Consider the following 23,574-nt stretch of genomic DNA (forward strand, 5'->3'; position numbering starts at 1 on the left):
AGCATCTTTAGGTGAGATCTAAATGTAGTCATACTAAATCGTAGACCCAATGAAATCAACAGGACGTAATTTGGCCATGCCTAATTTACGTGCCATTGATTTCAATGGGTCTACCCGCAATACGACCAAATCCAGCTCCAATCCCATAGGTGTAGGTGCTTACCGCAACTACGTCAGCGCCGCTCCGGTTCCTTCTCCTCCAATCGAGGACTTCTGGCGTGGTCTTTCGTTCCGGCGCGTCCCTCATTGGCTGCCGCGCCGCGTTCGTCAGATGAGCAGAGATCAGCCCAGCGCCCACAAAGGAGGGACGGAGGAGCAGCAGGAGGAGGTGCAGGGATATCGGAGCGCCGGCAGTTTGGGCTGAGCATCCTGAGGCGATGGCGTTGCTGGGCTTGTGGGAGGTGGGCGACTCTCTACTGAAGGTCGCCACCGGCGGCCCGTTGTCCTTGCTGCTGGCCGCCTCGGCCTTGGCCCTGGGGCTGGGTTACTTCCTGCAGCTCGGCTCCCGCCACGGGCAGCCCTCCAGCACCGGCCAGGTAGGTGCGGGGATTGGACTGGCAGCCGCAGCATCGGCGTTGCTGCCGCCGCCTTCTTCTCGGGGAGGTGTCCCCAAGGGTCAGGGGTCGTTCGGGTTAAGAGGGGAAAGGAGTAACACGGTTAATTTTAGACGTCTATGAGTGCGGACTCAAAGGGAGCTCCTCAGTATTCCCCAAGGAAGAATGAGAGATCTTCTGAGCATGTACAGAAAGCCACATGCGCCCCGCCCGCGCTGCGCCCTTTTCTGTTCCCAAAGCAGTTTTCCAGAGTTCCAGGAAGTTTTGAGCCTCAGCATCTTTTATTTTAGAAGCGAATGAGTGGGGATTCAAAGGCAGCTGCTGTTCAGTATTCCCCTAGGAAGGCAAGTGTGTGGGGTGACAGAAATACACTGTGCAGTGGCAGCACTAGAAAAAAAAATTCAGAGGGGGCACAGCAGGGGCAAAGTATATTCCTAGGTAGAACCAGGAAGGCAGATTCTTAGTGTAATAGTCCAGGAGCCAGAGCAGGATTTATTTACCCGAAGAGTGCAAAAGCTTAGTGAATATTTTTTGTTTATATATGACATAAGTGTCTCAGAAAAGTGAGTCTTACAAAATTCCAGTGGGGGCGCCTGCATGATGACATCATCAACATGGCTACCACACTATTATGTAGTTGCCACATTTAAATATGCATAACTTCTCACCCGTTTATGTTACAGAGATGATTTTTTTCTGAAATGTTTCAAATTTAATGACAAATACTTTTTGTAATTACACATTTTTGTTAACTCCATTAGTTTTGGAGATAATTTCATTTGAAAGTATAAAATCAGTGTTCACATTGGTTATGTGTGACGTTTAACCATGATTTACTCAAAAACTATATGACTTTTGAAAGAGTACTCAATAACAAAAAAGTTGCATTTTTAATGGGGATTAATAAAATGTATAATAACATGGGGTTTACCCCAACACTTACGGAATGATGAGTGATATCTCATTATACGTCCACGTTCTTAGGATTGTATGATTTTACAGTTTATCGTACAGGGCTTTCATTTCAAAAGTATCCACCCTAAATATCTCTCGATCTGATGCACAGATCATTTTGAACATCTTCAACCATGATTTTTACATCTCTACGAAACTGTTATCAATTGGCTTTGCTTCCTTTTTTCTATAGAAGTATCCACCATATATTTCATCGAATATCCCCTTTTTAGGGCATGCAATTGCATTTGGGAAAAATCCTATCGAATTTTTGGAAAATGCCTACGAAAAGGTGAGTCTTTCAGAGAGGATTTTAAAAAAAATTCCTCATGGCTTCATTATGTCCAGACATTGTACATTTCTAGTCTTTCTATAAAAGTGTTACTATTACAATCATTTTGGTGGAGTAAAGGCTGGGTAACAGTATATAAATACTTTGTCTTACGTTCTAAAAGAAAATATTTCATAATCCAAAGCTCTTCATTTTTTCAGAAAGAAACAAAAACAGTCCTTGGGGAAAAAACTGTCCCCTTGCCCCTGATTTTTTCCGGGCCTTTACATCTCTAATCACATTACCACTTTTAGTTCTAATGAAGGACAAAACTGCTTGGGTGGATCTTACTGATTTATTTAATAAATAAATAAATTATGACACCTTCAAAGCTGAGGCCATCATATGATGGGACCAATTACCCCTTTCAGTGAACCAAATCCTTCCGCTTATAAGGGCGATCCCCAAACATTACAGCTGTCTTGGCATAAGTCGTCTTTCCCCATCAGCAGCCTCGGGCAGCCCAACTTTAAGTACCTGGTTGGCAGTGACAGAAGCAAACACAGCTTCAGGGCCCAACACGTACAGCCAGTCCTCCCTTATTCTTCACAAGCTCCCTTCGGCTACTTGAATAAGCCATCCCTGGAGTGTTAATATGATTATTTATTTATTTATTGCATTTCTATACCACCGAATAGCCGAAGCTCTCTGGGTGGTTCACAAAAATTAAGACCATTCAATGAATAAAACAATAGTATAAAATACAATATAAAACCACAACCAGGATAAAATCAGCAGCATTGCAGAAATACAATTTTTTTTTAAAAAAAATTTAAAACAGCAAAGTTAAAATTAATTTATAGACTGATAAAATACTGGGAGAATAAAAAGGTCTTCACCTGGCGTCTAAAAGAATATAGTGTAGGTGCCAGGCGAACCTCCTTAGGGAGCTCATTCCACAGCCGGGGTGCCACAGCAGAGAAGGCCCTCCTCCTGGTAGCCACCTGCCTCACTTCCTTTGGCAGGGGCTCACGGAGAAGGACCCCAGAGGATGACCTTCGGGTTCGGGCAGGTACATATGGGAGGAGGGGTTCCTTCAGATAGCCTTGCCCCAAGCCGTTTAGGGCTTTAAATGTTAATACCAGCACTTAAATGTTAATATGATGCACTGCTCAATCCTGTGCATGTTTACTTGGAACAATTTATTTATTAAATTCATAGTCTGCCTTCTAAGGAGCTCAAGGCAGCATATATAGTGTTCCTCCCCATTTTATTCTTACAGAAATCTTGTGAGATGAGTAAAACGTACTCCCTGACAAATGTGCAAAGGATTGGACCCTTGAAGCTGCAGCCCTGTGATCCCTGGGAGGGCATCTCAGAGGCCGTAGGATATGTTAGAGCTCTCCCTCGGAGGATGGAGAGAGAGTTCCATCCTTAGAAAGGGATATCCAACCTTGGAATCCCCCTTCCAGCTGTTGCAGAAACATCTGTGGCTGGCTGCCCTCTATTGGAACTCTGACTTCAGAAAAGTGGGGTGTGAGAGGCATGCTGGAGATTTGCCAGAGGGCAGCTCTGGATCCCAGTCCACAGACGTTGTCCTCAAACCAGCTTCAGATCTATGCCAGCCCTTGAGCTGGCATAGATTAATTCTCTCCCATTAAAAATATAGAGGAAAGGCGGTGGGGAGGGGGGTACATGAGTCTGCCAGGGTTTCAATATTTTTGCCCCTCCAAGTCCCCCACCTCCTGCCACAGGTAGGATTGCTCTCTAAACATCGTAGATCAATCAGGTGGTGGTTAATTAAGTCTCGTTATTTTTTGCATGATTTTGTTGTTTTTGCTGTTGTTGTTGTATAGCCATGATATGTATATTTTTAAACAATTAAACTATATGGGTGTTAGTGAAGGTTTTCATGGTAATTTTTGCTATCAGATACTGAATTGCTGTTTTTGTTTTTACCTCTTTCCTTCATTCCCTAACCACATGATTTGTCTCTACAGTATGGACCTGTATTTAGCTTTACTATGGTGGGGAAGACATTTACGTATCTCCTGGGTAGTGATGCTGCTGCTCTTCTGTTCAATAGTAAAAATGAAGATCTGAATGCAGAAGATGTGTATTCACGGCTAACCACACCTGTCTTTGGCAAAGGAGTAGCTTACGATATACCCAACCCAGTATGTGTCATGTGAATGCGTTCATTAATTGCTTATCTAAAACATCTAAAACAATCTTGCCATGTCAACAACTGCTCTTACACAAGTGCATTCTGATTATCACCGTAAAAGCTTTACGAATTAGCCAATCTAATTCTCAGTGCCAGAGTTGCTGACAATGTAACCCTATGTTGAATGCTCACTCCAGAATTGCTGATACTCTCACTCAGGGTTTATTATATTTATTTATGTATTTATTTTCTGTTTTTATCTGATAATCTAAAAGCTGCCTTAGAATCATAGAATCATAGAATAGCAGAGTTGGAAGGGGCCTACAAGGCCATCGAGTCCAACCCCCTGCTCAATGCAGGAATCCACCCTAAAGCATCCCCGACAGATGCTTGTCCAGCTGCCTCTTGGAGGCCTCTAGTGTGGGAGAGCCCACAACCTCCCTAGGTAACTGATTCCATTGTCGCACTGCTCTAACAGTCAGGAAGTTTTTCCTGATGTCCAGCTGGAATCTGGCTTCCTTTAACTTGAGCCCGTTATTCCGTGTCCTTGTGACTAGTTTGATTCCAGTGTGGGAATAAAGTTCTTCTAAAATCAGTGGGGCATAACTGTTTAACTTTGGTTTGGCCCTGCCTAAAAGCCGAATTCTTTGCCTTGTAATTTCTACTTTGTTTGTGTTTGAAGGTATTTTTGGAGCAGAAGAAGATGCTAAAATCTGGGCTGAATATCAGCCAGTTAAAAAACCATGTACCAATAATTGAAAAAGAAACTATGGAATACTTTAAAACTTGGGGAGACAGTGGAGAAAGAAGTAAGCATAGCTTTTCAAATGATATCCTTACATCTGAACTCGAGCATTCTGAACCAGTCAATGCAATCAGAAAACACCACACCAACTTCTTTAGGGTAAATAAATGTCTCAGTTGCTAGCTTAAGGGCAAAAAAATAAAATAACAGTGACAATAAAAACCACAGTGCATGCACCAAACTCTAGACCAGAAGTAGGCGACATGTGTTCTGCAAGCCACATACAATATTTACCCCCCACCCCCTGCCATCCTCTTGCCAACAGTGGCAAAAACTTTAAAAAAAAACAGCTGACAAAAGAGCCCTGTTGAGGTAAGGGAGAGAATCTGTGAATAGAGAAAATACTCTTTTGTACATGTGGGAGCAGAGGAGAGGTAACTGGGTATGATTATTGCATAAGACGATGCAATAATCAGACCAAGGTTCAGCTATTGCTACATCCCCTTTCTGTGAAAGTAAAACTTGTAACTAAGGATGTAATGCAGCCAAAGTTACGTACCATTCGTTAGATGCAGTTAGACAGTGGATCAAGCTGCCCAAGTACAATGTGGGAAATTCCTTTGGGGAAGAACTTAAAAGTAGTAGCTGGATAAGAATTTGTCATGGGGTACTACTTGGTTCTAGTGGCCTCCTTGATGCTGAGGTATTTCCCTTCCTTTAGTCTAATTCTGTTATGATAAGGTTAATAAGAGCTGTGCAGGCAAGCTTACAGGATTCGTCACTTAGAAAGCCTACCCTAACGTTGTATTCTCCTTTCTTGTGTCATGGCCTCAGATCATCTTTCATGTGAGGGGAGTACTTTCAGAAACTATTATAGGGTTAGACAGCCCATGCCTGATACAGTGCTTTTCTCCAATTGAGTGCCTTTACGATTTTTCCTGCAGAGGTGTAGCAACTGGTATGTTTATTTGCCCTAAAGAGGTTGCTGTGCTGTGCTGTGCTGTGCTGTGCTGTGCTGTGCTGTGCTGTGCTGTGCTGTGCTGTGCTGTGCTGTGCTGTGCTGTGCTGTGCTGTGCTGTGCTGTGCTGTGCTGTGCTGTGCTGTGCTCACTAAGGTTGCATTGCAACTGAAAATGCCCATGCAACATGATCCACTCAACATTTGGTGAGTGTTTCCACTTCTGATGTCACGTCCACAAAGTGGGCCTGTGTTCAGGAATGGGTTTTACATTTCAGGACACGTGGATTTTAGATTTCTGGCTTTTAGGCTGTCAGTTCACTAGTCTTAACAAAATTGGAGTATAACATTCAACGGTAACATACCTTTTTGTGTCTGTTCTTCTCTTTGGAATTGGGGTGGGAGTGGGGAGAAGACGGCAAGCTGCCCCCACCCAGGAAATTTGCCTCCCTTCTGCCCTAAAAGTAGTGCACTAGCAGTCAGAACATCCTAGATCTATCTTTGCGTATTCATCCAATTTTGTAATTCATAAAGTAAGACTGTAAAATGTTTATTCTTCCCTTTTTGGTTTTTTGTAAACTCTGCCCTCTTCCCTTCCACAGACTTGTTTGAAGCATTTTCAGAACTAATCATTTTGACAGCAAGTCACTGTTTACATGGGAAGGAGATAAGAAGCATTCTCAATGAGAAGGTAGCACAACTCTATGCTGATCTGGATGGGGGATTTACTCACGCTGCCTGGCTTTTGCCAGGTTGGCTGCCTTTGCCCAGCTTCAGGTACTAAACAACTTAATCAGCAGAGAATATTGTTAATGAAACACATCCTTTCCTCCAAAGATGATTTCAGGGCTGTATGCATGGTTCTCTATTTTATCCTCACAATAACCCTATGAGTTAAGTTAGGTTGAGAGATTGTGCCTGGTCCAGTGAGTTGCAGCATTATTATTATTATTATTATTATTATTATTATTATTATTATTATTATTTTGTATCCCACCTTTTGCCCAATACTTGGCCTCAAGGCGGCCTTGCAAAATTTAAAACATATACATTTTGAAACCTATGAAAAGAAATATACAAAAGTTTAAAATATATTAAATATATTACAATATGAAAACATTAAACATTTAAAACACACAGCAATTTTACAAGTCCTTAACATAGACAGAGGCCCAGATTATTTGCCAAAGGCCTGCCAGAACAAGGAAGTTTTTGCCTGCTTCCGAAAGCACATCAAGGAGAGAGCCAGTCTAGCTTCCTTAAGAAGAGAGTTCCAGAGCACTGGAGCAGCCACCGAGAAGGCCCTCTCCCATGTTCCCACCAGGAGTGCCTGTGAAGATGATGGGACTGAAAGAAGGTCTTCCCCAGAAGATCTCAAAGCACAGGCAGGCTCATAAGGAAGAATACGGTCTGTATGGCAGAGTAGGGATTTGATCACAGTCTGGGACACAAACAGCTGCACCGTACTGGTTCTTAGAAACCTGTCCCTCAGCTAAGGTCCAGTATTGGGGGAAAAGCAGGATATAAATAAATATAATAATAAATATAATAATAATAACTAAGCACAAACATAAAGAAGTCTACAAGAAGTCCCAATACTTAATCACTGTTGAGAGTGGGCCACAGGGTTATGAGTTGGCTCTTGTGCATGAACTCGCCTCATCAGTTTTAATTGTGGCTAACACTAATTACGGTCACTTTTTAACTAAGGCTTGAAACTGGATAGGTGTCATGTCTAACCCTAATGCCCCTGTGTTGGCAGAAGGTGTTTCAGGTAATCAATTAGAATCAGATTCAGAACTAGAAGATGCAGTGTCAGACATCAGCCAGCCAGTGCCAGTGGGGGAGGAAGCTCTCATGGGAGAGGCCTCAGCTGGCAGTTGCCCCCCTCCAGAGCTTATTTCTTCAAGGCCAAATCCTACAAGCTCAGTGGAAAGGGAGGGAGCTTCTGGGGGCGAGCATTCTGACGCGCTAACTGATGCTAGGATCCGCCGGAAGCTGAAACGCACAGCACGGACAGAGGCTGTGAGAAATTCGTTGAGATTATGCCAGAAACTACCACCACTCCAGCCGCTTTGAAGTTATAGACAATTGAGACACTATTTCTTTTCTTTTTGAACAGACAGTTGTCTTGCTTAGTTGCATAGTTTTGACTAGGGGGTTGTTTCACAGCGGTGGCCTCTATACAGGTTAAAGAGACGTTTGTTGCTCATTTCTCCTCCCATTGAAAGCATGAGCAACTGAGAGGCACAACAATAGGAATATGGTTACATCACGCTGAACTAGATGCAGGAGAGCAGTGGAGGGAGCTGCCCAAGAAAATATAGGAACCCTTTTCAGGAATAAGTGGGTGAGAATTTGCCATAGGGTAACTTTAGTGGATTCCATGCTTCCCAGGCAACCTGGTTAGCGTTAACTATGGTTAATATTAGTGCTTCTTATATCCCTTAAATGTTGTCATGGTGAATGGCAGTTGATAGAATACAGATGAGGAGAAGACTAAGGCAGAAGAGAGTTTGTGATTCTGCAACCTGTTCCCACAATCTCCTAATCGTTCGTAAGAGATTGGGGATGTTGCAGATCTTTTTTTATTTTTTAATATTTTTTATTTTTCTACATTAATTATACATACAACATTACAATAATAAAACAACAACAACAAACAACTACTACATACATACTAAATAGATGTTGAATACATATATGTTGAATAGATATTAACTAAACTATCATACCACAACATAATCATTCTTAACATAAAAGTGCACCCCCCACCTCGGGATCTATTCCTGATTCCAAAATCTTATCGTTTCTTCTGCTGGCGGTTTCCCACTTCCCTTAGTAAACACAAATATTAGGAACTGTTTCCAGATTCCTTCAAACTCATTTATTTTAGTTATGCCTTTTCTCCACTTAATATTACAAGTCAGTTTATCATTAATAGCTATATCCCATACTTCTTTATACCATTCTTCAATAAAATATTCCCCTTGAATCTTCCAGTTCCTAGCTACCATCAATCGTGCTGCAGTCAGCAAACTCGATATCAGCTCTTTAATTTCTTTTCCACATTTTAAATCTTCAAATAGTGATAGTAATGCAATCTTTGGTGTTTGATCTATTTTCATTCCCACGATTTCTTCAATTTCTAAAAACACCATCTTCCATAATCTTTGTACATATTTGCATTCCCACCATATATGTAAATACGTTCCTATTTCCCCACAACCTCTCCAACAATTTGCTGAATATTGCTCATTTATCTTATTCAATCTAATCGGGGTTAGGTACCACCTCCACAAAATTTTAAAATAATTCTCCTTTATTCTCACTGACATACTTCTCAACACTCTTTGTTTCCACAGTCCCTCCCAGCTCTGTCGCCCTATTTGTACCTTCAAATCTGTCTCCCATACCATTTTCCCTGAGCTATCCCTTAGCTCCTTTTCTAACAATATTTTATATATTTCGCTCATTAACCCTTTTAAAACTATACTTCCTCCTTTACCTTTTTCCTTATTTACTATTAACTCTTCAAACTTCGTCATCTCTCTACAAACTCTATTGTCTTTAATCCACTTGTTCTAATTGCCCATACTCCAACCAAGATAATTTTTTTTCCTTTAACAAATTTTCCATATCTTCTCTTGTTTTTATATCTCTTAACCAATCCTTTAATTTCATTTTATTTTTCTCTATTAATATTTTACATAATCTACCCCTCAGATCCTCTGGGAAATTCTTTAACATTATTACCGGTGATAAGGGAGAGTTGCTCGAAAGCAGCTTCCCTTTAAATTTACTCCAAATTTCCCATTGAGTCCTCAGGAGTGGATTATCTATACTTCCAACCCACTTTCTCCCTCCTTCCTTAAAAAAGACATTTTCCAAATTCATCTCTACATTACTTGTAATTTTATCCTCCATCCAATGTAAATCTCCTACTCCTATAATTGCTTCTACAATATGTCTTAATCTATTTGCTACATAGTATAATTTTATATTTGGGAGACCCAATCCACCCTTTTTTTGGCTTAAATACCAATTATTCTTATTTACCCTCGCTTTCTTTTCTCTGTTACAATATTTATTAATAATATTTTGCCAACTTTTTATCTCAGTTTCTGAGATTTTTATTGGTAACATCCTAAACACAAAATTAATTTTAGCTAAAATCTTCATTTTTATTAGTGCTATTCTTCCAAACCAAGATAAATTTAATCTTTTATATTTTTCCAATTTTTCTAATACCTCTTTCTTTAACCTCATTAAATTCTCCTTTTCTAAATTCTCTAGGTTTTTTGTAAGTTTAATTCCCAAATATTTAATCTCCTCCTTAACTCTCATTTCTATTCCCTTATGTTCCCATTCCTTTTCTTCCTTCTTAGTATAATTAAACAACATCATCTCTGATTTAGACCAATTTATTCTTAACCCTGTAGCTTCTTCAAATTCTCTCAATTGAGATTTGATTCTATCTATTTTTCTTATTGGGTTCTTAATAATCAATAAGGTATCATCCGCAAACATATTCAACTTTATTTCCCTTACCTCTCCAATTCCTTCTATCTCTCCATCATCCCTTAATGCATTCGCCAATACTTCCATAACCATTACAAACAGGACCGGCGAGAGCGGACATCCTTGTCTTGTACCTCCGGCTAGTCGTATCTTTTCATTGAGTCCATCGTTTACCACCACTACAGCTGTATTTTGGGAATATAACTGTTCTATTATATTTTTAAATTTATTTCCAAATCCCATTTTATCTACAATAATCTTTATTGCCTGCCAGCTCACACAATCAAAAGCCTTAAAAATATCCAATGCCAAAATTCCTGCCTTGGTATTTGACTTTTTTATTGCATTTATTGCATTTAAAACTTTTCCCACTAAACTATGCATCTGCCTTCCTGCCACAAATCCACATTGATCCTCTCCTATATATTCTGATATAAATTTATTTAACCGTTTAGCCATAATAAATGAAAAAATTTTGGCATCCTGATTTATTAATGAGATAGGTCTATATGAATCAGGGATAGTCAAATCTTTATCTAGTTTTGGAATCTTGTCGTTTCTTCCTGTATAATATTGCCAGGATTCGACCATTTTTGTCTGTCTCTTCTGCCAAGACTCTCGTTCACGCACTGGTTATCTCTCGGTTGGACTATTGCAACCTCCTTCTCTCTGGCCTTCCCTCGTCTCACATCAGTCCGCTGGTCTCTGTCCACCACTCTGCAGCTAAGATCATCTTCCTGGCCCGCCGCTCTGACCATGTCACTCCGCTTCTGAAATCTCTTCATTGGCTTCCAATTCACTCCAGAATCCAATATAAACTTCTCCTGTTGACCTTCAAAGCTTTTCACGGTCTAGCTTCTGCCTATCTCTCCTCTCTCATCTCACACTATTGCCCCGCTCGTGCTCTTCACTCCTCTGATGCCATGTTTCTCGCCTGCCCAAGGACCTCCACTTCCCTTACTCGGCTTCGTCCTTTCTCTTCTGCTGCCCCTCATGCCTGGAACGCTCTTCCAGAACACTTGAGAACTACCAACTCAATCACAGCTTTTAAAACTCAGCTAAAAAATTTTCTTTTCCCTATAGCTTTTAAACATTGAGTTTGTTCTGACTCTATACTGTTAGCTTCACCCTACCCGGTGCCTGTTTACACTTCCCTGTGCCTGTTTGCATTCTCTTTCCCTCCTTATTGTTTACTACAACTTTATTAGATTGTAAGCCTATGCGGCAGGGTCTTGCTATTTACTGTGTGGTCTGTGCAGCACCATGTACATCGATGGTGCTATATAAATAAATAAATAAATTAATAATAATAATAATAATAATAATAAATATTATCAATGAATGTTCCCATTTCTGGTATCTTCTCTCCTAATAATATAGCATTATAAAGTTTCACTAATTTCAGAACTAAAAACTCTTTTAAAACTTTATAATATTCTGATCCTAAACCATCTGCTCCCGGTGATTTACCCACTTTCAAATTATCAATTACATCTTCAACTTCTCCATTTGCTCTTTATGTACTGTTTTTATTCCCTTCTTTATATACCTTCCAATATATTCCTCCACCTTCTCTTGTTGAATTTCTTTACCCTTATATAATTCCTGATAAAATTTCTGAAAATTTTTTATTTTATCTTTCATTGTATAACAATAATTCCCTCTATTATCCTTCAATGCTTCTATCCCATTTCTCCCTTTTTCTTTTTGTGTGAGCCTGGCAAGCAATCTAGAATTCCTATTGCTATTTTCAAAATATTCCCTTTTCATATATATTAAATTTTTTTGAACCTCCTCTAAATTTAAATTTTCTAATTGCTTCTTCTTAGCTTGTATTTCTACTAATTTATATTTATTTTTACCTTGCCAATATTCTTCCTCCAAACTTCTAATTTCTGTCTCTAGCTTCTCCTGCTCTGCATGTTGTTGTTTTTTTAAACTGCACATTTCTCTAATACAAATTCCTCTTACTACAGCCTTCATGGTGTCCCAAACGACTGACCCAGCTGTTCCTCCCTTTTCATTAATTTCCCATGACTCTGACAATTCTTTCTGAATTTTTTCTACCACTTTATTATATTTCAATATTTTTGTGTTCAATTTCTGTCTGTATGCCTCTTTGTAATTCTTCTTGACTGCAAATTCTAAACTTAACAAAGCGTGATCAGTTACCTTTATTATCCCCATTTCCATTTTACAAATCTTCGTTGCCAAATCTTTTGAGACAAAGATATGATCTATCCTGGAGTATGTATGATGAACTGGGGAAAAATATGAAAACCCAGGCTTAACCCCATTGAGTAAACGCCAAGAATCCAGATAATCATTTTCTTTTACTAATTTATTCAATATAGTTATATTATTCCTCTTTTTAACATTAGTGGGGTTCGACCTGTCCCATCTGTTATCCATAACCATATTAAAATCCCCAGCTAAAATAACATACCCCTCCTTAAATTCTTCTATTTCTTTAAATAATTTTATAAGAAACTCTCTATGTCTCTCATTTGGGGCATAAACATTAATTAATGTATATATCTTTCCTTCAATTTTACCTTTTATCATAAGATATCTACCACTATCGTCCTTTTTTATGTCTTCTAATATGAATCCACTCTTTTTTTGAAATCAAAGTGGCCACTCCATTTTTTTTGAAGTCCCCAATGACTTTTCATAATAAACTAGCCACTTTAATTTTATCATATTCACATTATCAAAGCCTTGATGTGTTTCTTGCATCATTATGATATCAGATCCTTCTTTATTAAACATTTGTTCTATTCTCCTCCTTTTCACGACTGCCCCCAAACCTTTAACATTGAGTGTTGATACTTTTATCTTTTTATCCATATTCACCCTTTTGGAGTCTCTTTCGATCCCTTGTGCTCTGAAACTCAACTTTACATACAAACAAAAAACACAAACACCATAATATTACCCCCAGTCCCCTTACTCTACCCCCTACCATCCTCCCTTCCCCCCTCCCCTCCCCCCAACTCTTCCCCCCCCCATATCCCCGTGAGTCTAATACTCCAGCCATCTACTTTAGGGGGAGGGGGGGAGGCAGTGCTGCGCCTGGCCGGCAAGGTTTCTATGCTTAACATTTCTGACTACAATTATCTCATAATACAATTAACAATTCTGTTACATCCCAGATGCCCCAGCCTCATCCCCCCCACCTGTTCCAATCACACTTGCTTCCCCAAACAGACCCAAGCTCTTCAACAACTCTTTACCCTGATCCAGAGAGGTTACTTTGTGCTCCCCCCCTCCATATGTGAATCTTAGAAAAACAGGATAACCCCACCAATATGTGATTTTTTTCTTCACTAATATTTCAGTTATTGGCTTGATGCTGCGCCTCCAATTCAATGTATGCTGAGAAAGATCATTGTAAATTTGCACTGATTTGCCTTTATACTGTAGCTGGGCCATAGACCTCAGTTTCTTCATGACTTGCTCTTTTTTATAATAATTACCAAATTTCACCAAAATGTCTCTAATAGCCCCTTTGTAATTTTGCCCCCCCACTCTGTGAACTCTGTCAATTTCAGATCCATCTATTTGCAAATCAGGCATCAACTCTTTGAACCAATTCAGGATTATTTCTCTCAAATCCTCTCCTTGTGTTTGCTCTAAATGTTTTATTCGAATCGATGAACGGCGAATCGATGAACGGCGAGATTGATCCTCTAAAGCTATCAGCCTTAATTCGTGGTCTTTGAACTGCACATTTGTTGATTTTTCAAAAGCCTCTTGCTTCTTCTGGGTCAGGTCTGCTCCTGCCTCCAAATCCTTAATGGCCTTAGTATTCTGCGAAATCTTATCAGCCAGCACACGCATCTGTTGTTTAAGACTCTTCGTTTGCTGATCCATTTTTTAAAAAATGATTGCGTTATTTCCTGCAATAACAGCTTGGATTTCAGCTATGGAAGCTGGCTGACTGCCAGTTGCTTTTCCCCCTTCAGCCATGTTTTCTTCTCTAACTGGGTCTGTGTCTAAAAGAGCTGGGTCTGTGTCTTCCTGTTCTCCTTCTAAAACTGATTCCTCCAGATGGGAGAGGTTATGATTACTTGGTCATTTTTTCTGAACACTTAACTTTTGAAATTCTTTTTTAATCCTCCTTTTGATGTTCGACATAGGGCATAAATCTTTAACTCCGGCTCCCTTTCTTGGCAGTTTATTTATTTGTTTATCTTCTGTGTGTTAATCACTCTTTCTTCTCGGGGGGGGGGGGGGAATTACATCATATATCAAAACAGCATTCACTAGAGGAGACCGAACCAATCCATAAACACAGTCCACAAGTCCCGTAAACACTTCGTCTCCTCACTGAACGCTGCTATCACTCCACTACCAATCGCCTCCCCCCTTCGCACACTAGCCAATGATAAACTGCAACAAACTGCGCCTGAGTTGCTTTCCTCTTTATGGAGCCAGTTATAAACTCTTCTCCGCTTTGCAATAGAAGGTGAGATTCACTATAAATCAAGACCGCGTCTCTAACAAAAACAAACCCTTAACTGCTGTAACTATCGCCGGCGACGGCCGGATGCTGCAGTCGGTTTCGTTTTCACAGACGCACACAAAACGTTCCAAAAATCTCACCTTGTCTGTTTTCAGCTTTCCCCGACATCAGCAACTTAAACACTTAGCGCTCATAGTCCTTTTCCATCATGTTGCTTAGAGATTTATGCCCTTTAAAAAAGAGATAATTGATTTTCCCGGCAAGGCCGGTTAAAGAATTAGAAAAACCTCACTGACTTCATGGCTGCCAAGCTCCGCCCCCCCGGGGATGTTGCAGATCATGTAATTGTTCTTCCGAATAAATTGGTACAGTATTCTTCTGTGTCAGCATCTCAGATGTTTACTAGTATTCAACTCAATTCCATTTTGTATTACTGTACTTCTTGATGTTTTATTTCCATACCAATATGAAATAGGTAGTAGGTAGACTTAGGCCATGGCTAGACCAGGCAATATCCCGGGGATCGCCCCAGGATCATCCCTATGCGTTCACATGACACACGGGATTCTGGGAGCAGGGAGGGAAGATCCCTCCATTTCCCTGGGATATTGGCAAAGCCTTTCCCCCTCTTTTTTGGTGGTCTCGGGATGATCCCTAGACTGTGTGTGGGTAGGCGTTGTGGTTTTTCCTGGCTCCTCACAAGTAACCGCGAGAAGCCTGGAGTCGGGCACGGGGCACAGAGCTCCTGAGGAGCTCTGTGCCCATTCAGAGTGGGGTGGGGGGAGCGGGTATTTTTTAAAAAACAACAACAACACTTCCATTTTGCGCTCAAGTGCTCGTGCACGCTTCCTTTAAAAAAACCAAAAAAAAAACCGGCGGGCACGATGTCCTCTTCTCCCTGGGGCGCCACATGTTAGACAAGGGTAACGATCTCGTGATCATAAAATCGCGAGATCGTCGCCCTCCAACCCCCTTGTCTAGCCATGGCCTGAGTGTTATAAAATACTTGATATTTAGCTTAAATAATTATGAATTTGGTTTCCTAGCATTGATTTAATTCCACTTTACCAAACACAGCAGCATTTTTTATATGGCTCAGTCCTACATAAGGCCTTTTCTGATATCGAGATGGTTTAGGAGCTGCTGCAGGGCAACTGTCTGCCCTGTGACACAGGCAGTATCAGAAGCCCTTAGTCCTCTGTTGCTTACTATGCCAGTATTGCCTTGGGTTTTAGAAGTAGTAACTCTAGCATGGGAAGGAACATTGCTGCACTCATCCATGGGACCCAAGGCTTCTGTCACTACCACTCAAGAAGGAGCTATTATCTGCAGTGGCTTGGGTGTTGCAAAGGTAATGTGGGGATAATCCCTAAGTGAACAATTTTGAACTTGCAGCCTTAGATACATCCAAAAAGAATATGGAAGTCATCCTTTACTAGTCCAATTTTGTATATCTATGTAGCCTCAGACTGTGTATATTAGCTGAAAATAAATTGCATTTGCATATGTAAAGTGGAATGGGATAATCTCTCTTAAAACAAAGAAACTTTCGATATATTAATAATTAGTACCAGAATGTGAATTACAGATTGGATTATGGACTGCTTTTAAATAAAAAAGCAGTTGTTGTTATTATTGTTGTTATTATTATTTACACTTGTATACTGCCCCATGGCCGAAGCTCTCTGGGCTGTCTTCTTACGCTACTGCTGCACTGCAGTGGCTCTCTTTTAACTTGTTGTAAATTGATACAACCTATAACTAGCACTGTGAATCCTTCAGGTTTTGATAAATATTTACTCTTCGCCCATGTTGTTCGTTACATAGATGCTTTTAATTTTAGGCGCAGAGATAGAGCCCACAATAAAGTGAAGGCTATTTTCTATGAAGTAATTCAGAAACGCCGACAGTCTTTGGAGAAAGAGGATGACATGCTTCAAATGCTACTGGATGTTACCTACAAGTATGTGAAGTAGTTAAGATGTCCTTGGTAGGCTACAGGCCAAACCCTGGGAAACAGGGCTAAAAACAGGGCTATACAGAAACAATGATCTGATCTGTTAGGATCGGAGAAATTGGGAGAGGATTCAAAACTTGAATGCCGCATTGGTACAAGAGCAAGAGAAGGTTTTCAAGTGCAATGCAAGTGGAATAGAGCCGGGATGGTGGCGGTAAAACAATGATTGGGTTCGGCTTACTTAAAGCATCATGGGTTATCGTGTCATGGGCTATTTTGGTTGCCTACGGACCCACTTGGCAAGAGCAGTCAGAACCTCTACCACCGCTCTCCTCCAGCTGACCACTCTCTGTTTCCGTGATCTGCCTAGCAACTGATTGCTCTCGCAGCCCAACCAAGCCTAACCCTTCCCCTGGTGGTGCATTCTGTAACCTCCCCAAGTGTCAAACACCATCTTGGCTGGGAGGCAGCACCTGCTCAGAGTTGTCATTTGGCCTTGTATGCATCCTTGCCAGGAGATGCTGTGTATGAAGTTTTGTCTTGCTTCTGCAAATTTCCGTGGAATTATTGTCACCCCCACCTTTTTGGCAAAAAGGTCCTTTCATTGACCTGGCCTTATCAGTGTGCAGGGTTTTCTGTGGACCTCGAGTGCATCCCTGCTAGGGGAGGCTGTGTATGAAGTTTGGTCCCAATCCTGCAAACTTCCGAGGGTTTATTTGCACCACTCCCTTTTTGGTGCACCCAGGTTTTTTGCTCCTTTGTGTGTAATCACGCAGGGTTTTGATGGTGCATCGGGTGCCCCCTGACTAGGGGAGGCTGTGTATGATGTTTGGTCCTGATCCTCCAAACTTCCAAGGCTGCTCCGGGCTAGAATTTTTTGCAGAGCTGTTTGTCTGCATATAGAACACTGAATGCTTGAAGGTCCTAAAAGGTCTGTCCATGTCTGAAAAATCTGCTGAGAGGGACTAGAAAGAACAAACTTCTTAGGTTACTACTTTATATAATGAAAAGATGTCCTAAAACCTTTAATGCAGCCTTGCCCAAGCTGCTCCCCTCCAGATGTGCTTGGCCTGCAAGGCTCATAATTCCCAGCCAATGGCCATGCTGCTTGGGAATTACGGGAGTTCCAGGGGGCGCCAGCTTGGGGAAGGTTGCTTTAATGCACAGACTAACTTTTGTGATATGTAAACTTGAAAAATATCAGAAAAGGCATGGGTAAGCATTAAAATTTGCTCTAGATTTTGTAAAACGGAAGCAATTTCCTGCTTTTCACATGAAGGTCTTAAGAGGTCGTGTGGTTGTCATGTGGCTTTCAATTTGAATTGCCTGAGGTTCCATCTAATAAGAAATCTGGAGCTTTTCTCATTAAGAATCAATGTATCTACTACAACTTACCTTTGCTTTTCACCACTTGGCCAACACTTTTCTATTGCAGCAGGTATTTGACCTGCTGGATGGAGGATTCTTCTGTGGCTAATCCCCTTGTGTGTTTTTTTAAATTACCTTAATCTGCTAAACCTGTCTTTTTTACTGTTTGTTTTATTTCATTACTTTTTTGAAACTGTTGTAAACTCTCCCCAGCCCTCATTATGCAAATGTGATGGAAAAGCGGGATATAAATATATATAGAAATATAAAATTTATCAGTCCTGAAATTGTTTTCTGGATTTTACTCGTTTCCCATTAATTTGGATTTGTTGCATTCAAACGGGAGACTAGTGCTCAGGAAATCTGTAGCCTGGCTTTCATGTTTTGGCATTCTAGATTGTTTAAATATACCAAAGTATAGATTTTATTTTGTAGAGATGGCCGTCAACTTACTGATGATGAAATTGCGGGGATGCTTATAGGGCTGCTGTTAGCAGGTCAGCATACATCTTCAACTACTAGCACTTGGCTTGGCTTCTTCTTAGCTAGAGACAAATCACTTCAGGAACGGTGTTATGCGGAACAAAAAGCAGTGCGTGGAGAAGATTTGCCTCCAGTAAACTATGACCAGGTTTGTAGATTTTGTATTTTCTTTTAAACTTGTCTGTAAGGCTAATGCATTGTAAAACTTTAAATGTCTAGGGAGAATTTGTTGAGTTTTCCTACTGAAGTTATTTCTGAACCTAATCAACAAAAGGATCTCGCTGGAATGAGAGGTTGTTTGGATCAAATAGACATTATGAAATGTTGCAAGCTTTAGAAATGTATTTTACGGGGTTAGATCTAGGACCTGCCTTCTGCAAGAGGAAGAAGAGCTCTGCTTGTAGAATGTCCTTCTTCCTAGTTTTTGGGTACTCGGAGAAACTACAAAATATGTTCCGCTTGCACCTATTCCAAATGCTTGTCCAGCTACTTCTCTCAGCAAAAATATATGAAAATTGGGCTTCAATCATTTCTTGCTCATATCTTCCAAGTATTCTTCTGAGTTAAATGATGTAACTCCCAGGCATTGTGCATTCAAGTGTTGTAAATAGCTGAGGGGAAAAACAGGTATGCAAGCATGGATGATCATAGCCATCCGTTTTGTTCACAACTGTGTTAGCAACCTCCCACTCTACAATGCGAGCACATGCAGTAAACTAGAAACATGGATGATTTCAGGGTATAAGGGTATACATGTTTTCCCTCTACACTCTTGTAGATAAAATATGTTTTAAATGGCCCTTGGGTATATGTTTGCTTAATGCTTGTATCAGAAATTATGGCTGGCTCATTACAGGAATTTGCAGCAAGCATTTGTCACCATACTTCACAAATGTTGTTAGTTTTCTTTCTTTCTTTTTCTTTCTATTTCTATAACTTTAACAAGATCTCTTTTACTTATTTGTAGCTCAAAGATATGACTTTGCTGGACAATTGCTTGAAAGAGACATTAAGACTTAGACCTCCTATAATGACTATGATAAGGATGGCTAGAACTCCCCAAGTAAGAAACCATTATTATAACTGGATTAACACATGAGGCAATACCAGGAGAGAAGCATGTTTTACATTCAGTTTCTCAGTCATAACTTAGTCACAAATGGGGCGTGAGAAGTGGAGTATTCCTTGATTTTTCATCTTGTAAGCAATTAGTTAATCCCATTGGGCAGAGGCAATTATATGTGTGGCACACTGAACCTTAAGATATTGACAGTGCAATCTTGAATTCTATGGGGCTTACTCACAATTAAGTGTGTATAGCAGCCTTTCCTAACCTGGGGCCTTCCAGATGTTTTGGGCTACAGCTCCCCCATTTCTGACCACTGGCCTTGCTGGTCAGGTTTAATTAGAGTTGAAGTCCAACATATCTGGTTTATAGACTAGCAATCCTGATGTAGCACCAGAGTTAAATATTTTATCTTAGTAGATCAACTCTCCAAAATCTTTATGAAACTGAATTTGAAGCACATTTTGGAGGGCTGCTAATTAGAAACAGAACAGAATATATGCTACCTCTATAAAAGTCTCTCATTGCTTTTAGACTGTTGCTGGCTATACAATTCCATCTGGCCATCAAGTGTGTGTATCTCCTACTGTCAATCATAGACTTAAGGATTGTTGGATAGAGAACCTAAGCTTCAAACCAGACCGTTACCTCCAAAATAACTTTGCAGCTGGAAAGAAGTTTGCATATGTGCCATTTGGTGCTGGTAAGTTACAGTAAATGCACCTTAAATAAAGGATAAAACTTCACAGTTGTCTGTGGCCGTGGTCTTCACTGCAAAGGCCATAGAATACTGGTGGCTTGCAAAAGCTCAGGCAGTGGAGCGAGACGAACAGTGAATTGTGTGCTCGCCCGTCCCCGTCCCCCCACTGGGAGGCCTCGCTGCCACCATGCTCCTTCCCTTTGTGGGAGGGTGTCCCTGGGAATCACCTACAGTACAGGTGGTACACCCCCCTCCTCCCACAAGGCCTGGCCCAGAGCCAGGCATTTGGGTGAGACCATCTCTTAGAAGAGCTGTAGAGGCTGCTTTTCCAGCTGACTTGGCTGCGGTGGCAACAATAATGCGGGAGAAAGGGAGACAGACACAGTGGGTGGCTGGAGAGTGGGCAGGTGGGGAGAAAGGCTTTTGTTTGTTTGTTTGCCAAAATGTCTATCATTTGTAAAAAAAATGATACCAGCAAAAGGGCTGCTTCCTAAGAATGTTTAAAAATGTAAACTGAGGGTACTATTTTAATTTTCTTCTAGGTCGTCATCGTTGCATTGGAGAAAACTTTGCTTATGTTCAAATTAAGGCAATTTGGTCAACTCTTCTGCGTTTGTATGAATTTGATTTGGTGAATGGATATTTTCCTCCCATAAACTATACAACGATGATCCACACCCCTAATAATCCAGTCATTCGATACAAAAGGAGATAATAAAGTGAGACGTAATGTCTTCCAACTGTATTGAAGAGCAACATTTGTGTATGAAAAGATTGTTAAAGAAGAGGCTATTCACTATTACAAAGAAATGTGGAAATGCTGTGCCATTCCTTAAAATACTTAAGAGGGTTGTTCTTTGCTTTTATAGCCTTTCTTACCCAGACCTTTAATTGTGTAACTTCAATATGCACTCTAATTATTTGTGCCTTTTTTAAAGTCCAAACATTTACAAAACTAATCTTGATCCGGTTCAGAGGTATAACCTACTGCAATTTTGGTACAAGTGGTTTCATGATCTCCTAGTTTCCTTTAAAATATTAGGCTGAAAAGAAAAGCCCAGTATCACTGCTTATTTAATACAGTGCTAGCTTCAGCTTAGTCTAATCTTGTAAAAACTGGCACAATGATTAAGAAAAAGATTAATGAGTATGTGCTACTTCTTAAAATGGGACATTTTAAAGTGCCTATGTTTGGAATCACTGATGAAACCAAATCTTTAGTTAACCTCACATTCTCTAATGGAATTTGAGATAATGTGATTAGCTCCTACGATACAGAGGCATTTTGAAGTTCTACATAGAATATTTTCTACAGCACATGTCAGCTCTAAGCCAGGAGGAATAAAGGACATAACAATGAAACATGCAAGACTTTTTTTAAAAAAAAAATCCTCTTGCCATCTGCAAAAGGAACTAATGAGCTAGTATAGCTTTTCTTTAAAATTTTAGTATGTTTACCCAAATTTGTGTGGTTATTAGTAATTACAGATATATAGAAAGTTACTTGTATTTGTTAAAAAGTTGTGGAACTTCAGTAAAATCTTTAAATATGATGTAACTTTTTTCATGTGGAGCTGTTTATGTTAGATAATTTGGGTAGGCGAGATCGGCAGAGGGGTGAGAAACTGAAGACAGTATTTGGGCTTGACTTCAAGAAGGCTAAGTTTAAGATGTTCCTGTGTAATCCATACCACCTTGCTCAATTAGTATATCTCACGCAGAATACACAAACATTGTGCTGGATCCAAGATCTGTATTCTGTAAGGGGAAGGGCTCGCTGGCTGATTTTTTTAGGACCCCCTTCCATGCCACAGCTCACCCCACAGCATTTTCAGGGGGCTGGATCGGACTGCCATGGGAAGGAGGGGTGTGGAAGTCCATTTCCATTAACAATTGATCCAGCATAAATCTGGACCCGACCCATTATCTGGATGCAATGCATTGACAGCATGCTCTCCTACAATTCATGGTTGGATAGCATTCCTGTGTATCATGGGTGCCTAACTATATTTGGATAGTACAAGTGGGTTTAATAAGCCATAAAAGTTCCTATGTGAGGCTGTATACAAATGCAATTCCCATCGTGAAGTATTATATATTATTATTATTATTATTATTATTATTATTATTTATTTATATAGCACCATCAATGTACATGGTGCTGTACAGAGTAAAACAGTAAATAGCAAGACCCTGCCGCATAGGCTTACAATCTAATAAAATCATAGTAAAACAATAAGGAGGTGAAGAGAATGCAAACAGGTACAGGGTAGGGTAAGCAGGCACAGGGTAGGGAAAAAGTAACAGTAGAAGTCTGCACAACATCAAGTTTTAAAAGCTTTAGGAAAAAGAAAAGTTTTTAGTTGAGCTTTAAAAGCTGTGGTTGAACTTGTAGTTCTCAAATGTTCTGGAAGAGCATTCCAGGCGTAAGGGGCAGCAGACGAAAATGGACGAAGCCGAGCAAGGGAAGTAGAGGCCCTTGGGCAGGCAAGAAACATGGCATCAGAGGAGCGAAGAGCACGAGCGGGGCAATAGTGTGAGATGAGAGAGGAGAGATAGGAAGGAGCTAGACCGTGAAAAGCCTTGAAGGTTAACAGGAGAAGTTTATATTGGATTCTGAAGTGAATTGGAAGCCAATGAAGAGATTTCAGAAGCGGAGTAACATGGTCGGAGCGGCGAGCTAAGAAGATGATCTTTGCGGCAGAGTGGTGAACAGAAACCAACGGACTGATGTGAGAAGAAGGAAGGCCAGAGAGAAGAAGGTTGCAGTAGTCCAACCGAGAAATAACCAGTGCATGAACAAGCGTCTTGGCAGAAGAGAGAGACAAAAATGATCGAATCCTGGCAATATTATACAGGAAAAATCGACAAGATTTAGCTACTGCCTCAATATGAGGAATAAAGGAGAGCGAGGAGTTGAAGATAAAGCCAAGGCTACGAGCTTCCTTGACCGGAGTAAGCGTAACATCATTGACAGTAAGAGAGAATGAGAGATGAGGAGAAGGTTTAGGAGGAAAAACAAGCAATTCAGTCTTTGCCATGTTAAGCTTCAAGCGACGATGAAGCAGCCAAGCTGAGATATCTGAAAGACATGCCGAGATACGATCGTGAACATCAGGAGAAAGTTCCGGAGATGACAGATATAGTTGTGTATCATCGGCGTACAGATGATATTGGAGGCCATGAGATTGAATAAGCTTGCCCAAGGGCAACATGTATAAGGAAAACAACAACGGGCCAAGCACCGAGCCTTGTGGAACCCCTACTGAAAGGGGAAAGGAGGAAGACGAGCTGCCATTAGTCAACACGCTGAAAGAGCGACCCGCTAGATAGGAGGCAAACCAGTTATAGACAGAGCCACAT

At 40.5% G+C, this 23,574-nt stretch overlaps 1 protein-coding gene across 2 annotated transcripts; it reads left to right on the forward strand.

The window, feature by feature from the left end:
• The first annotated feature begins 355 nt into the window (after nucleotides 1-355).
• LOC134399160 (lanosterol 14-alpha demethylase-like) lies at nucleotides 356-21,586 on the forward strand. Of its 2 annotated transcripts, XM_063127034.1 has the most exons (10): nucleotides 357-536; nucleotides 1,702-1,800; nucleotides 3,780-3,956; nucleotides 4,629-4,755; nucleotides 6,251-6,425; nucleotides 16,481-16,600; nucleotides 18,398-18,593; nucleotides 19,413-19,508; nucleotides 20,046-20,214; nucleotides 20,754-21,586. In XM_063127034.1, exons 1-10 carry the CDS (start codon nucleotides 378-380, stop codon nucleotides 20,924-20,926), a joined length of 1,491 nt encoding a protein of 496 aa, XP_062983104.1. In that variant the 5' UTR covers nucleotides 357-377; the 3' UTR covers nucleotides 20,927-21,586. The 2 variants fall into 2 exon arrangements, with proteins under 2 accessions (XP_062983112.1, XP_062983104.1); XM_063127042.1 differs by lacking the exon at nucleotides 16,481-16,600 and having other exon boundaries at nucleotides 356-536.
• Nucleotides 21,587-23,574: the final 1,988 nt, after the last annotated feature.

Source organism: Elgaria multicarinata, chromosome 1, assembly GCF_023053635.1.
Source record: "Elgaria multicarinata webbii isolate HBS135686 ecotype San Diego chromosome 1, rElgMul1.1.pri, whole genome shotgun sequence".
NCBI classification, from domain to species: Eukaryota; Metazoa; Chordata; class Lepidosauria; order Squamata; family Anguidae; genus Elgaria; species Elgaria multicarinata.